General features: G+C 41.0%; 1 protein-coding gene across 1 annotated transcript in view; it reads right to left on the bottom strand.

Annotated features, from left to right (window-relative positions):
- Positions 1–15,278, bottom strand: part of LOC136885932 (uncharacterized) — a 120,582-nt gene extending 105,304 nt beyond the window's left edge. Inside the window, exon 1 of the mRNA XM_068230947.1 lies at positions 15,030–15,278. Within this exon, the coding sequence (XP_068087048.1) occupies positions 15,030–15,161 (132 nt within the window). The 5' untranslated portion in view covers positions 15,162–15,278. The remainder of the gene's footprint in view (positions 1–15,029) is intronic.
- Positions 15,279–15,711: the final 433 nt, after the last annotated feature.

Here is a 15,711-nt window from a genome sequence, read left to right on the forward strand (position 1 = left end):
GGTCAATGTCAAAAAACCTGTTTTTGAGCTATGAGCATTTGAAGTTTTGCTTATAGTTTTCCAATTATTTTTTTCAGCACCTAACTTTAAATAACTTTACACTTTCTTTGTGGAAGTCACCATATTAAACGCTATTTTTTTTCTATCGTATTTTTTAAAAATTGCCAGGTCTCTAATCTTTATTGGTAATCTAACATTATTTTCAAGGGCTTATTTAATTCAACGTAAACTGTTTGTTTAGTACTTACCAGAGACATTGGCCCTTTTAACATGGTATGTTGATAAACGGGGCTAAAAGTCAGGTTGTGAGTTTCACAAATAGGAAAAGTCCTCTCAGTTTTAATTACTGCGTTGATGGGATGAAAGTTCCTTTTGGGGATAGTAGTATAATTGGATGGTTCGGGCGCCACCTCCACCTCAGGCTCCCAGTGGCCACCTCCACCTCCACCTCAGCCAGAGGCCTCCCAGTGGCCACCTCCACCTCCACCTCAGCCAGAGGCCTCCCAGTGGCCACCTCCACCTCCACCTCAGCCAGAGGCCTCCCAGATGCCTCCTCCACCTCCCGCGGGAAATTTGAATTTGTAAACAAAGCCACGTGCTTTTTGACAGCTGTCATCGACAACAACGCATCGCAAACCTCAGTACTGCCATCTTGACGGGCCTAAACCTCAGTAGTGCCAACTTAACCTAACTAGCGCGAGGTAAAAAAGCCACGTGCTTTTTGACAACCACGTGCTTTTAGACAGATTTGTAAACAAAGCTACGTGCTTTTTGACAGCTGTCATCGACAACAACGCATCGCAAACCTCAGTACTACCATCTTGACGGGCCTAAACCCCAGTAGTGCCAACTTAACCTCACAAGCGCGAGGTAAACAAAGCCACGTGCTTTTTGACAGCCACGTGCTTTTTGACAGATTTGTAAACAAAGCCACGTGCTTTTTGACAGACAACAACGCATCGCAAACCTCAGTACTGCCATCTTGACGGGCCTAAACCTTAGTAGTACCAACTTAACCTAACTAGCGCGAGGTAAACAAAGCCACGTGCTTTTTGACAGCCACGTGCTTTTTTGACAGCTATCATCCGCCATCTTTGAGCACTATGCTGCCCTCTATATCGCAGTAGCTGTAAAATTCATCACCTGTCATCGACAGTGCTGCCATCTTGACGGGCCTAAACCTTAGTGGTACCAACTTAACCTAACTAGCATGAGGTAAACAAAGCCACGTGTTTTTTGACAGCTGTCATCCGCCATCTTTAATCTATAGAGCACAGTGCTGCCCTCTTTAGCTACTTACCTTTGAAATGTGGTGGCGGATAATTTGAAAAATGCTTTTTGACAGCAGCCATCTTGCATCGCAAACCTCAGTGCTGCCCTCTTTAGCTAGATACCTGTGGTGGCAGGCAATTCCACATGACAGCAGTCATCTTTAATCAAGAGAGCACCGTGCTGCCCTCTATGTGGTGGCGGCAAATAGAAAAATTCTACATGCTCTTGTTTGGAAACAAACTCACGCGCTTTTTTGACAGCCGTCATCCACCATCTTTAATCAACAGAGCACAGTGCTGTAATCTTTAGCTAGATACCTTTGAAATGTGGTGGCGGCAATTTGAAAAATTCTATGTGCTCTTGTTGGGAAACAAAGCCACGTGCTTTTTTGACAGCTGTCATCCGCCATCTTTAATCAATAGAGCACTGTGCTGCTATCATGCGGGCAATTTCGTCAGCTGTCATCCGCCATCTTTAATCCAGAGAGAACAGTGCTGCACTCTATGTGGTGGCGGTAAATTCCATGTGCTTTACAAACCTATGTGCTTTTCTGACAGCTGTCATCCGCCATCTTTAATCTAGAGAGAACAGTGCTGCACTCTATGTGGTGGCGGTAAATTCCACGTGCTTTACAAACCCATGTGCTTTTCTGACAGCTGTCATCCGCCATCTTTAATCCAGAGAGAACAGTGCTGCACTCTATGTAGTAGCGGCAAATTCTACGTGCTTTACAAACCTATGCGCTTTTCTGTCATCCGCCATCTTTAATCTAGAGAGAACAGTGCTGCACTCTATGTGGTGGCGGCAAATTCTACGTGCTCTTATTTGGAAACAAATTCTACTCGCTCTTCAGCTGTCATCTACCATCTTTAATCAAAAGAGCACCGTGCTGCCCTCTTTGTGGTGGCGGATAATTTGAAAAAATTATTTTCGACAAGCAGCCATCTTTAATCCAGAGAGAACAGTGCTGCCCTCTTTAGCTACTTACCTTTGAGGCGGTTAACTTGAAAAATTCTTTTCGACAAGCAGCCATCTTTAATCCAGAGAGAACAGTGCTGCCCTCTTTAGCTACCTACCTTTGAGGCGGTTAATTTGAAAAATTCTATTTAACAAGCTGCCATCTTTAATCCAGAGAGAACAGTGCTGCCCTCTTTAGCTACTTACCTTTGAGGCGGTTAATTTGAAAAATTCTATTTAACAAGCTGCCATCTTTAATGAAAAGGGCATCGTGGTGCTATCTTGCGGGTAATATTTTACGTCACAGCTGTCATTCACCATCTTGCATTGCTAACCTTAGTGCTGCCCTCTTTAGCTACTTACCTTTGAAACAAAAAATCTATTTGACAAGCTGTCACCCGCCATCTTGCATCGCAAACCTCAGTGCTGCACTCTATGTGGTGGTGGATAATTTGAAAAAATCTTTTTGACAGGCAGCCATCTTTAATCCAGAGAGAACAGTGCTGCCATCTTTAGCTACTGCCATCTTACATCGCTTATCTCGCTGCTGTACTCTATGTGGTGGCGGCTAATTCGAACAAGTTTAATCACGCATCGGGCAAGCTAGAGTAAGCACGTGCTGTTGTGATGACGTCATTGTGCATGTTTAGACTTGTCCGTTTTCTTAAGAGTAAGTCGATGTAAAGGAATGTGGTAGCGGTAAATTCGAACAAGTTTAAACATGCATCGGGAAAGCAAGAGTAAGCACGTGCTGTTGTGATGACGTCATTGTGCATGTTTAGACCTGATCGTTTTTCTTAAGAGTAAGTCAATGCAATAAGTACAACATTTTTTGAATGCGATCAAATATTTATTTACAAATGTACTACAACAGTGTTCGTTTTTGCTGCTGACAAGGTTGGTGTGCTTCTTAACAACGTATGCTTCTGAAATGCCTCCTGCAACATTCAAATTAAACAAAGCATTTAGAAATATATTATACTAAGTATGTTATGCTTTACAGAGAAGATCATGTACTTCTTACCTTGCTGTTATTCCTTTTCGGAATCATCATCATCATCATGAAGTACTAGAGAAAGTTCATTCATACACTGTGTACAGTGTTCAATCCTCGGATTTGGTCCATCCCAATCATCATCACCATTTTCTCCTCGATGCTTGTAATGTCGTTCACAAGTTCTGCATAAAGCTACTTCGATTGACATCTTACTGTGTAGAGGAAGGATGTCCCAAAAATTATGTACGTAAGAGGCAGCGTACGTATATAAAAATCCTGGTGGTAAGTATTGAATAAGATGTTTCGGCATCGACGATCTACGTTTATAGAACATTTTAATAGCCTCACTCACTCGTGAAACATAAATAAGATGTTGCGTATGAGCATGCAAACAACATGCACATTTACAGTTTTGTTCCATAGCGTACGATGTCGAAGCACACACTAATGAAAATGATAAAGATCTATTCTTATTTATAGTCTCGTAACAATATTCGTTAGCGGATGGTAAGTAACATCACTCATATGAATAATAAGACAATAGGCTGCTGTGTTAGCAGGAATGTTTTCAGATGTTTCAAATTCTAAACGAATATCAACTGGAGATTCTTTTATAGATTCTTCATGATAAGAGCAGTCTATAACTACAATCGGTGCTTTATTTTTAAATTCTTGAGGTGTAAATAGCGGACGATCTTCTTTCTGATAATACGATGATTGAAATTTACAAAACATGTCATAGAGCATCCCAAACTTATTTTTCTCAAAGTTAATGTCGATGTTTTCGTAGGGATACGTAATTCCATTGAGATATAGTCTAACGTGTCTTAATTTGCAGTGATCAAACAGGGAGCTATCTTTTTCGTGATTGAATTTACGATTAGTTTGAAATCCAAAAATAATGTACAAGGGCTTCTCAGTAAAACGTGATGTTTTAACAGCCCAGCTATGCTTGTTTGTAGGTGGTAACACAGGATATTCATGCAGCTCCCAACTTCTAAAACGTATAGGTAATGGTGTATCATTTTCTACAATCTTGAGCAATCGAAGTTTTTCACGATCAGATAAGGTTACATGTGGGATCCGCCACAGTATACGATGCAGTGTTATTTTCGATTCTACAGGTGTTTCTACTGCTTTAAGAGAATTGTAATCACTTCGATCACGGATTAGAATAAGCTCTTGTTTTACGTTGATTATAATACGTGTAAAGTCTTCTGCGAATCCAAAAATATGTTTCAGTGATAACATACCCGTAAAAGTTCCATCCTCATTAATCATCCAGTTGTTAGTAGATTTTGGACACCATCCAGCCATCCGCAAAAGATTACTTTCTTCATCACAGAAAGAAGGGTAGAGTTTCATTGCGCTTGTAATACCAACATTCTTCGTTCGATCTATTTCAACATTATTTACTTCATATCGCGCTTCAGAAAAGAGAAAAGCTAGAGCATGGTTGTTTAGTTGTGAAGTGCTTGGTCCACTTCCATCAGACTTTTCTAATCGTCCTTCAATATAGAGGTAGCTTTCGTGTGGTAAGGTGTAAACATCTTGTTGATTAATAATAAAATGAATTTCATCATTGTTATTTAATCCAAACGTAAAAGGTTGATAGGAATGAAGCTCACTTCGTACTACACCTTCATGACTTTCTACTGTATTCGTAATGTCTAGCATTTCTTCCATTCTGTTGTAGTAGTGTATATCCTAAATCTTGGAGTATCTGCTTATGGGTATCTGTTAACTCGATGAGTCTCTGCACACATGTAGTATGTCTTCGGAATGTACACCGTGTTTTATAGATGGTTTTCATACTGGTTTAAGATGTAGTTTGTAAGCTACGTACGCGTGCTGATCTAAATGAATAAGCTGATTATGTTTATTTACAAGTCTAAGAGTAATGTTGCTAATGTGTTTTACAGACACAGGATGATAAAGAACTACTGCTGGTTTCTCACAAATAGTATATCCACGTTCCTCTGTAACAATAAAGTCGTGCAGGACGTGCGAAGGTTGTAGATTACTATTCAAGTCTGTAATAATATTACAAGTAATGTTCACATTATAATCATCGAAGAGTTTTATAGGTTGATCAGACTCGTAACGTACGTTCGGTAGGAGCTCCCTCGATGAAAATCCAAGCAGTGGTCCAATCGAATCAGGTTGTGATTTGAAGTCAATCTTAAATGATGATTCAATAACACATTTATGCGTAATGTTGCTTATAGTGATTGAGAACTTGTAATTATGATTACTAAAACTATCTTCCCCAAACTGATCAATTAGCGTACTTTCAATATAGTCGTGAATATCATCTACTGTATAACTACCTGAGGGTAGTGTTAGCACATACTCATCGTAATAGAACTTGTTTATACCATCACGCACATTATAGATTTTATTGTAGCTTTCAAACGATACTAGTCCAAGACTATGCGGCTGATAACCAAGTTCGATTGGCGGATTAAAATAGATGGTTGTTTCAGGTCCTTCTCCACGTACAGCAAACGTTCTTTCACTGTTCGTCATCACGTAGACACTAATACACTTTCTCTACTGTCTGGGTTTGATATAAGAACATAAGACATAATCGTCCGCACATGCGTGTATTAAAGTTTTGCACACGGTTTTCATTGTAAACAATGTCTGCACTGCTTCCGAAATAACGTATGAGCTCAAAAGGAGGAGGTAAATCTCCATAGCTATCAAAATACCATACTTTAGATTTACGTTTTACATAAGCAACGTAATGAGTTCCAGGTCCACGACTGTCGTCCAAGTTAATTACGGCACTTTCACGTTCACGTGGACGTGCTGGTAGTTGATCGCGCATATACACTCCTCGAAAATAATGAATTCCTAGTTGTTTAGCAAACGTAAAAACTTCATCATGCGTTAGAGGTCGATATGGCAGTGCATTCAGTAGACGTTTTTTGGAGAAATGTAGATACCAAGCCCTTTCTTGTATGGCGCTAGCTTCATGTTCACACCTTTGCCTCGTAACGCAATTGCCTCCATCGTCTTGTTATGACGTTCACTCTCTTTCAACTGTTGTTTCGCTTTTTCTACAGCTTTGACAGTTCTCACTACAGCACTAGCACCACCTAGCAATGACCCTAAAGCTGCTAAGCCAGCAAACAGCGCAGGAAGAAATCCTCCTCGTTTTGGTACAGGAATAATTCGCGCACGTTTACTAAATATTGCTCTGCACTTTGGAGAAATTCTCGCTCTTGCTGCGCGTAACGCCTTAGTAATAGCTACACGAGGATTGTATTCCCCTCGAATAGCTTTTTGCGCAGCCTTTATAACATCTTTCCATCCAACAGTTTTTACTTTCTTCTTCTTCTTCATGTCGTTTGGATATCGTTGTTTCACCATGCTGGACACGACTTTACTAGTCAATAGCAAATCATAAACTAACCGTTGCCTCTTGTTTCGTTTAATATATATATTACTATTACGTACTTTATGATTCAGTTATCATGAAGATTATAAAGCAGCAAGACACGCTACCTGTTACCGACATTGTACCACATCTCTTACCTAGTTCTAGTACAACTACAAGAAAACGTCATGGAACGTTGTTTCCTTTTACTGTTCGATGTATTATATCAGGTCCGTCGGGATGCGGTAAAACAAATCTTTTACTCACACTTATTACTTCTGTAAATGGTATACGCTTCGAGAATATTTACGTTTTCGCAAAGTCACTCTATCAGCAGCTATATACTATTCTACAAACTGTAATGCACGATCTAGTTAAAGATGGAATAAGATATTTTAAATTTAATTCACATGAGCAAGTACCATCACCAGACGATGTGCTTCCTAATTCTCTAATGATCTTTGATGATGTCGCAACAGAACAGCAAAACGTTATTCGTGCATTCTTTAGTATGGGTCGACATAAATATGTTGATTGCATCTATTTGTGCCAAACCTATTCTCGTGTGCCCAAGCAGTTGATACGCGACAACGCAAATGTTATTGTGCTTTTTCGTCAAGATGAGCACAACATGCGACATGTGTATAACGATCATGTTAACACTGATATGACATTCGATGACTTTAAACGTATGTGTGCTAAATGTTGGTCATTACACCGTTACAGCTTTTTAGTTATTGATAAAGAAAGTGATGTACAGCATGGACGATATCGCATGGGTTTCGATCATTTTATATGCATTAACACAGAATTACAGTAACTACTTGATTAAAAACCACCATCATGTTAACATCTAGCAAGGAGATCACAAAACATATCATCCAAGCTCGAAACAATATTCGACGGAAATTTAAAGAGCTTAAACGTATTCAAGCAGACACGGATTTATTTTTAAAAACACAACTAAGTACACCACTCAAAGAAATTTTTAATTCTACTTCATTACCGCAGTCTACTTCAAGTTTTGCTTCTATGCAAACATCATATCATAAAGAGAAGCATGAAGAAGAAAAGCATGAAGAAGATACGGAAGAGAAGAAGCAGGATGTAGATCAAGAAGAGGAAGATAAGGAAGAAGAAGAAGAACTTAATGATGCATCACCATCTAAGCGTGTTGAGTTTTTAACTACAGATGTTATTGCAGAAACACCTACTACATCGACGCAAAATCTACCATCTTTGTCTGAGGTGATGATTACACCAGAGTATCGCAATCAGTTTAGAACTTTTATTCAAGATACCTATGGATCTCTCTTTGCACCTTATATAGAAAAACTTTTTACAGGACAAACTGACACTACCTATGGTATTCGCTACGAAGATGACTGTTTCCGGATAGGAAATTCAAATGTTAAGATTAATAGCAACAAACTCATTGTAAAAGGTGTTACCTATAAACCTACGAAAGGACTCTTAGAACTTCTTTTCTCACGAATACCTGACAAGGATATAATTTTACAAGATGATCTTAAAAAGTATAAAGCAATACTTTTTGCTACCGATGCAACACGACGTAATTACAAGAGAACAGAACCTGTAAATGCGAATAAGAGTTACAAGTATCGTGAGTTTATTTCTAAGCTGTTTCCGACTGCACGTAGTCTAGACGTTATCTACAAGCCTTTGTTGCCGTATGTGGATGTAAGATACTGGAATGACCCAAACTTACTCGTTGAACGATTACAACTTTTAAGAGCATCGCAAGAGGCTGGTCACACTGGTCACGGATCAGAAATTCTAGAAATAGAAAGAGAACTACGTTATGCCGGTATTATTTTGTAATGGCTCGTCAAGAGAAGATCTCACCTGTAAAGGTAAACATCGCACATGAGTTACATAAACCAGCACGTCGCACCTACTGTCGCAGACGCGTTATTACACGAGGAAAAGATGATCTCTGGCAAGCAGACTTAGTAGAAATGATTCCATATTCTTCTAGTAATAAGAGCTATAAGTATCTACTTACTGTTATCGATGTGTACTCAAAGTTTGCTTTTGCACAACCCGTGCGTTCTAAAACAGCAGCTCAAGTTAAAGAAGCATTTAAACATATTGTTGAAGAATCGAAACGCTGCCCAAGGCTTCTTCAAACTGATCAAGGTAAAGAGTTTTACAACAAGGATTTTTCTTCTTACCTCAAGTTACTTGGCATTCAACACTACTCTACGTTCAGTAATCTCAAGGCAAGTGTTGTAGAACGCTTTAATCGTACACTCAAAACAATGATGTGGCGAGAATTTACAGCGCAAGGTTCATATCGTTGGATTGATCTGCTACCTAGACTTTTATCTACCTACAACGATACACCTCATCGCACTATCGGAACAAAGCCACGTCTTGTTACAAAGAATACACCTCGTCTAGATGCTATTCATCTTGTAATCAAAACAGCTGATCCACGTCGCTATCGCTTTAAAGAAGGTGATTTCGTTCGCATCAGCAAACACAAGTCTATCTTTGCAAAAGGATACACACCTAACTGGAGCACTGAAATTTTTCAAATCAGAAGTGTTAAGCTTACTAATCCAGTTACGTATTTACTTCGCGATCTCAGAGGACAGCCTATTGAAGGAGGATTCTACATCGAAGAACTGCAGAAAACAAAATATCCTGATCACTATTTAGTTGAACGTGTTATTCGACGTCGTGGTAATAAACTGTATGTTAAATGGCTTGGTTTTAATAACAGCTTTAATTCATGGATTAATAAAGAGGATGTACTTTAAATCTTATGTGTGTTTTCTTTTAATCCTCTACGTTTCCTTTCTTCTAAGTCACTAGGACATGCTGTAGGATTAAACAACACCTGTAATATGTTTTGACAATTCATATTTATTTTAGACTATATACATACATTTTTATCCTTTGTTTATGTTACGGTCTTTGACACTCAGTTTTCGTTTTATTGCACCAACAACGACAAGTGCTGCTATATTCTTCTGAGCAGCTAAAGCACTAGGTAATAACACACACACACACACACACACACAGCATAACTTTACGAAGCAGATTTTAACAGCTACACGACACGCAGGCAGCATGTAACTACGTATCAGGCGAATGTGTTCTAGGGCCGCAGGGGGGATGAAGCACGAAGAAAAGAAGATCAATCACTCTATTGATGAGTCCACGCCCAACATGCTTCCTCATCTTTCTCCCAGCACGTTTCTTCACCTTTTCCTTGTTTACTCTCTCCACAGCCATGATAAGTGTTTATAAGCGAAGACAACTCGTTAGTTTTAGGTCCGTGATACAGTTTAATTAGTTGACATGTACGGCACTGTCTCACAGAAGGTCTTCTAGCTAAACTCACGTGTTCATGATGTAAACTACACGTTTGAAGCTCTGACAAAACGGGATCTTGAGTCCACTCACGAGGCACCTTTTCCCAAATCTTCTTTACAGCATTCGCAGCTACATTAACCAAAAATGCCTTTGGTAATGCATTTAACTCTTCTTCAGTAAAAGTGTTTAGTTTCTTTTTTCATGCATAAAATTTTACGATCGCCTTTTCAACTGCGTTACACTTAGTATCTGTTAGAAATGACATGATGTCTTTACTCTACAAATGTTTCTTTTACACTAAGGTTATTTCGACACTGCACTTTACATATGTTGTTCACTTCCCGGCATGCACTGCGACACAACCAATCAAAGAGCATACCTACATGTTGTAAAGACTGTTTACTTGTTTCTCTGCTATGCTCTTTCGGAAGAGTTTTAAATGATGGGCACCCCAATTCATGCATGTCGATAACTTCACATGATGATGGTAGAAAATCACGCAACCATTCTTTCTTTTCACAACCCTTTAAAAGAACAAGATCTGCTCTTGACAAATGTGCATTCATCATTAAAGGTAGAAAACGATAAGGTATTCCTTTTTCTTCCCACTTCAAACCTAAATTGTTTTCAATCCACTGAGTCTGCTTTTTATCTTCATCTGTTTGCAAACAGTAAGGGAACGGTGGACTAAATACTAAACTAACAAGTTTTGGAGCCCACAACACACTGCAATCTAACACAGCCACCTCTTTAAACACAAATTTGTTTCCGTTTACTTTAAAGCCTTGCACATCAACTATTAATGTTTTCGTCATGTTTGCACTCTACACTCTATCACTGTTTCTCGAAGACTAAAGCTTTTAGTCAACGAACTGGTTTAAACATGCACAATGACGTCATCACAACAGCACGTGCTTACTCTAGCTTGCCCGATGCGTGATTAAACTTGTTCGAATTAGCCGCCACCACATAGAGTACAGCAGCGAGGTAAGCGATGTAAGATGGCAGTAGCTAAAGATGGCAGCACTGTTCTCTCTGGATTAAAGATGGCTGCCTGTCAAAAAGATTTTTTCAAATTATCCGCCACCACATAGAGTGCAGCACTGAGGTTTGCGATGCAAGATGGCGGGTGACAGCTTGTCAAATAGATTTTTTGTTTCAAAGGTATGTAGCTAAAGAGGGCAGCACTAAGGTTAGCAATGCAAGATGGTGGATGACAGCTGTGACGTAAAATATTACCCGCAAGATAGCACCACGATGCCCTTTTCATTAAAGATGGCAGCTTGTTAAATAGAATTTTTCAAATTAACCGCCTCAAAGGTAAGTAGCTAAAGAGGGCAGCACTGTTCTCTCTGGATTAAAGATGGCAGCTTGTTAATAGAATTTTTCAAATTAACCGCCTCAAAGGTAGGTAGCTAAAGAGGGCAGCACTGTTCTCTCTGGATTAAAGATGGCTGCTTGTCGAAAAGAATTTTTCAAGTTAACCGCCTCAAAGGTAAGTAGCTAAAGAGGGCAGCACTGTTCTCTCTGGATTAAAGATGGCTGCTTGTCGAAAATAATTTTTTCAAATTATCCGCCACCACAAAGAGGGCAGCACGGTGCTCTTTTGATTAAAGATGGTAGATGACAGCTGAAGAGCGAGTAGAATTTGTTTCCAAATAAGAGCACGTAGAATTTGCCGCCACCACATAGAGTGCAGCACTGTTCTCTCTAGATTAAAGATGGCGGATGACAGAAAAGCGCATAGGTTTGTAAAGCACGTAGAATTTGCCGCTACTACATAGAGTGCAGCACTGTTCTCTCTGGATTAAAGATGGCGGATGACAGCTGTCAGAAAAGCACATGGGTTTGTAAAGCACGTGGAATTTACCGCCACCACATAGAGTGCAGCACTGTTCTCTCTAGATTAAAGATGGCGGATGACAGCTGACGAAATTGCCCGCATGATAGCAGCACAGTGCTCTATTGATTAAAGATGGCGGATGACAGCTGTCAAAAAAGCACGTGGCTTTGTTTCCCAACAAGAGCACATAGAATTTTTCAAATTGCCGCCACCACATTTCAAAGGTATCTAGCTAAAGATTACAGCACTGTGCTCTGTTGATTAAAGATGGTGGATGACGGCTGTCAAAAAAGCGCGTGAGTTTGTTTCCAAACAAGAGCATGTAGAATTTTTCTATTTGCCGCCACCACATAGAGGGCAGCACGGTGCTCTCTTGATTAAAGATGACTGCTGTCATGTGGAATTGCCTGCCACCACAGGTATCTAGCTAAAGAGGGCAGCACTGAGGTTTGCGATGCAAGATGGCTGCTGTCAAAAAGCATTTTTCAAATTATCCGCCACCACATTTCAAAGGTAAGTAGCTAAAGAGGGCAGCACTGTGCTCTATAGATTAAAGATGGCGGATGACAGCTGTCAAAAAACACGTGGCTTTGTTTACCTCATGCTAGTTAGGTTAAGTTGGTACCACTAAGGTTTAGGCCCGTCAAGATGGCAGCACTGTCGATGACAGGTGATGAATTTTACAGCTACTGCGATATAGAGGGCAGCATAGTGCTCAAAGATGGCGGATGATAGCTGTCAAAAAAGCACGTGGCTGTCAAAAAGCACGTGGCTTTGTTTACCTCGCGCTAGTTAGGTTAAGTTGGTACTACTAAGGTTTAGGCCCGTCAAGATGGCAGTACTGAGGTTTGCGATGCGTTGTTGTCTGTCAAAAAGCACGTGGCTTTGTTTACAAATCTGTCAAAAAGCACGTGGCTGTCAAAAAGCACGTGGCTTTGTTTACCTCGCGCTTGTGAGGTTAAGTTGGCACTACTGGGGTTTAGGCCCGTCAAGATGGTAGTACTGAGGTTTGCGATGCGTTGTTGTCGATGACAGCTGTCAAAAAGCACGTAGCTTTGTTTACAAATCTGTCTAAAAGCACGTGGTTGTCAAAAAGCACGTGGCTTTTTTACCTCGCGCTAGTTAGGTTAAGTTGGCACTACTGAGGTTTAGGCCCGTCAAGATGGCAGTACTGAGGTTTGCGATGCGTTGTTGTCGATGACAGCTGTCAAAAAGCACGTGGCTTTGTTTACAAATTCAAATTTCCCGCGGGAGGTGGAGGAGGCATCTGGGAGGCCTCTGGCTGAGGTGGAGGTGGAGGTGGCCACTGGGAGGCCTCTGGCTGAGGTGGAGGTGGAGGTGGCCACTGGGAGGCCTCTGGCTGAGGTGGAGGTGGAGGTGGCCACTGGGAGCCTGAGGTGGAGGTGGCGCCCGAACCATCCAATTATACTACTGGGGATCATTGTAAGTATCTAGGTGTTAATATAAGGAAAGATCTTCACTGGGGTAATCACATAAATGGGATTGTAAATAAAGGGTACCGATCTCTGCACATGGTTATGAGGGTGTTTAGGGGTTGTAGTAAGGATGTAAAGGAGAGTGCATATAAGTCTCTGGTAAGACCCCAACTAGAGTATGGTTCCAGTGTATGGGACCCTCACCAGGATTACCTGATTCAAGAACTGGAAAAAATCCAAAGAAAAGCAGCTCGATTTGTTCTGGGTGATTTCCGACAAAAGAGTAGCGTTACAAAAATGTTGTAATGTTTGGGTTGAGAAGAATTGAGAGAAAGAAGAAGAGCTGCTCGACTAAGTGGTATGTTCCGAGCTGTCAGCGGAGAGATGGCGTGGAATGACATTAGTAGACGAATAGGTTTGAATGGCGTCTATAAAAGTAGGAAAGATCACAATATGAAGATAAAGTTGGAATTCAAGGGGACAAACTGGGGCAAATATTCATTTATAGGAAGGGGAGTTAGGGATTGGAATAACTTACCAAGAGAGATGTTCAATAAATTTCCAATTTCTTTGAAATCATTTAGGAAAAGGCTAGGAAAGCAACAGATAGGGAATCTGCCACCTGGGCGACTGCCCTAAATGCAGATCAGTATTGATTGATTGATGTTGCAAACCAGGATAAAACGCGTCTGTATCAGTTAATATCTCCATTTCGATAATAAATAAAAAAATGACATTGGCCCTTTTAGAACCAAGCCACCGATATATCTTTGAATGTTCATTTTGTTTATTGTTTATTGGCAGTTTATGCTTATTTTAGTTTTGTAAAAATTCTATGAGGGGTGGGGGGTGTTACTAATCCCTAGTAACCCTCACGCCCCTTATTATACAGTATGTCAACCGGCGCTTGTAAACGAGATTTCAGTGTTGCTCATGTCCGACTCGTTGGCTGAATGGTCAGCGTACTGGCCTTCGGTTCAGAGGGTCCCGGGTTCGATCCCCGGTTGGGTCGGGGATTTTAACCTTCATTGGTTAATTCCAATGGCCCGGGGCTGGGTGCCTGTGCTGTCCCCAACATTCCTGCAACTCACACACCACACATAACACTATCCTCCACCACAATAACACGCAGTTACCTACACCCTCATCGGAGGGTCTGCCTTACAAGGGCTGCACTCGGCTAGAAATAGCCACACGAAATTATTATTAGTGTTGCTCATAGCATCAGAACAACCGAAGCCTTTCGCTCGCCTCTGGGGCAATGTTTAATGACTGACAAATGAAACAAAATTATATTGGATATGATATGTTATCCGCACTACCTTGAAATGTCTTGTCGGCCCCTAGAACCGTTCGATTCCCGGCTCTGCCACGAAATTTGACAAGTGGTACGAGGGCTGGACCGGAGTCCACTCAACCTCGGGAGGTCAACTGAGTAGAGGTGGGTTCGACTCCCACCTCAGCCATCCTGGAAGTGGTTTTCCGTGGTTTCCCACTTCACCAGACAAATGCCGGGATGGTACCTAACTTAAGGCCACAGCCGCTTCCTTCCCTCTTCCTTGTCTATTCATTCCAATCTTCTCATCCCCCCGCAAGGTCCCTGTTCAGCATAGCAGGTGAGGCCACCTGGGCGAGGTACTAGTCATCCTCCCCAGTTGTATCCCCCGAACCAGAGTCTGAAGTTCCAAGACACTGCCCTTGAGGGGGTAGAGGTAGGATCCCTCGCTGAGTCTGAGGGAAAAACCAACTCTGGAGGGTAAACAGATAAAGAAGAAGAAGATATTCCCCACTCACCTCTATTTTCTCCACTCTCCGAGCCACAGCTACGACATGAACTCCGTGGTCTTGTAACTGGTAGGCTACAGCTGCTCCTATACCAGCACTAGCTCCTGTCACTAAAGCTACACGACCTGACCAACGCTCCATGTTGTCTGCCTGTTAGGAACTTGCTATGTGTGCAGTAGACCTCCTTTATATTACTTAAGAGAAGTCAAGGTTGCGAGATAAACAGTACTTGGGTGTTACAAGATAACAGTGCACTTTATAGAGCGATGAGGAGTCGCGAAATTAAAAATAACATTTGTTATATAACTCTTGTATTCAGATCACGGCTGCGCTCCTTATACCGGCCTAGACAATCGCTTGTGAAGCCCAGCATAAAGCTGTAATTGGAAAGTTTCACCATACTGCCGCTGGAGCGCTGCTCTACTACCCACTGACAGGAAGCTGTATACCGCAAATTGCCGCATTTCCATTTTTATTTTTTGGTTTTGCTGTTGTAAATGTTGGCAATGTGTTCGCAATGAGGTGCTTGTTGGCTTGATAATGAGATCTGATAGTTATGCGCTAGTGAGCTTATTTTTTATTGTGTAGTGTGGTGATTATATTTTTTAAATTGTGTTTGCAAATCTTGGAATTTTGAGACATTTTTGTGCACCTTTTCGTACTTCGAGCAGAAATTTTTATGGAAACAAGA

Source organism: Anabrus simplex, chromosome X, assembly GCF_040414725.1.
Source record: "Anabrus simplex isolate iqAnaSimp1 chromosome X, ASM4041472v1, whole genome shotgun sequence".
Classification (NCBI taxonomy): Eukaryota; Metazoa; Arthropoda; class Insecta; order Orthoptera; family Tettigoniidae; genus Anabrus; species Anabrus simplex.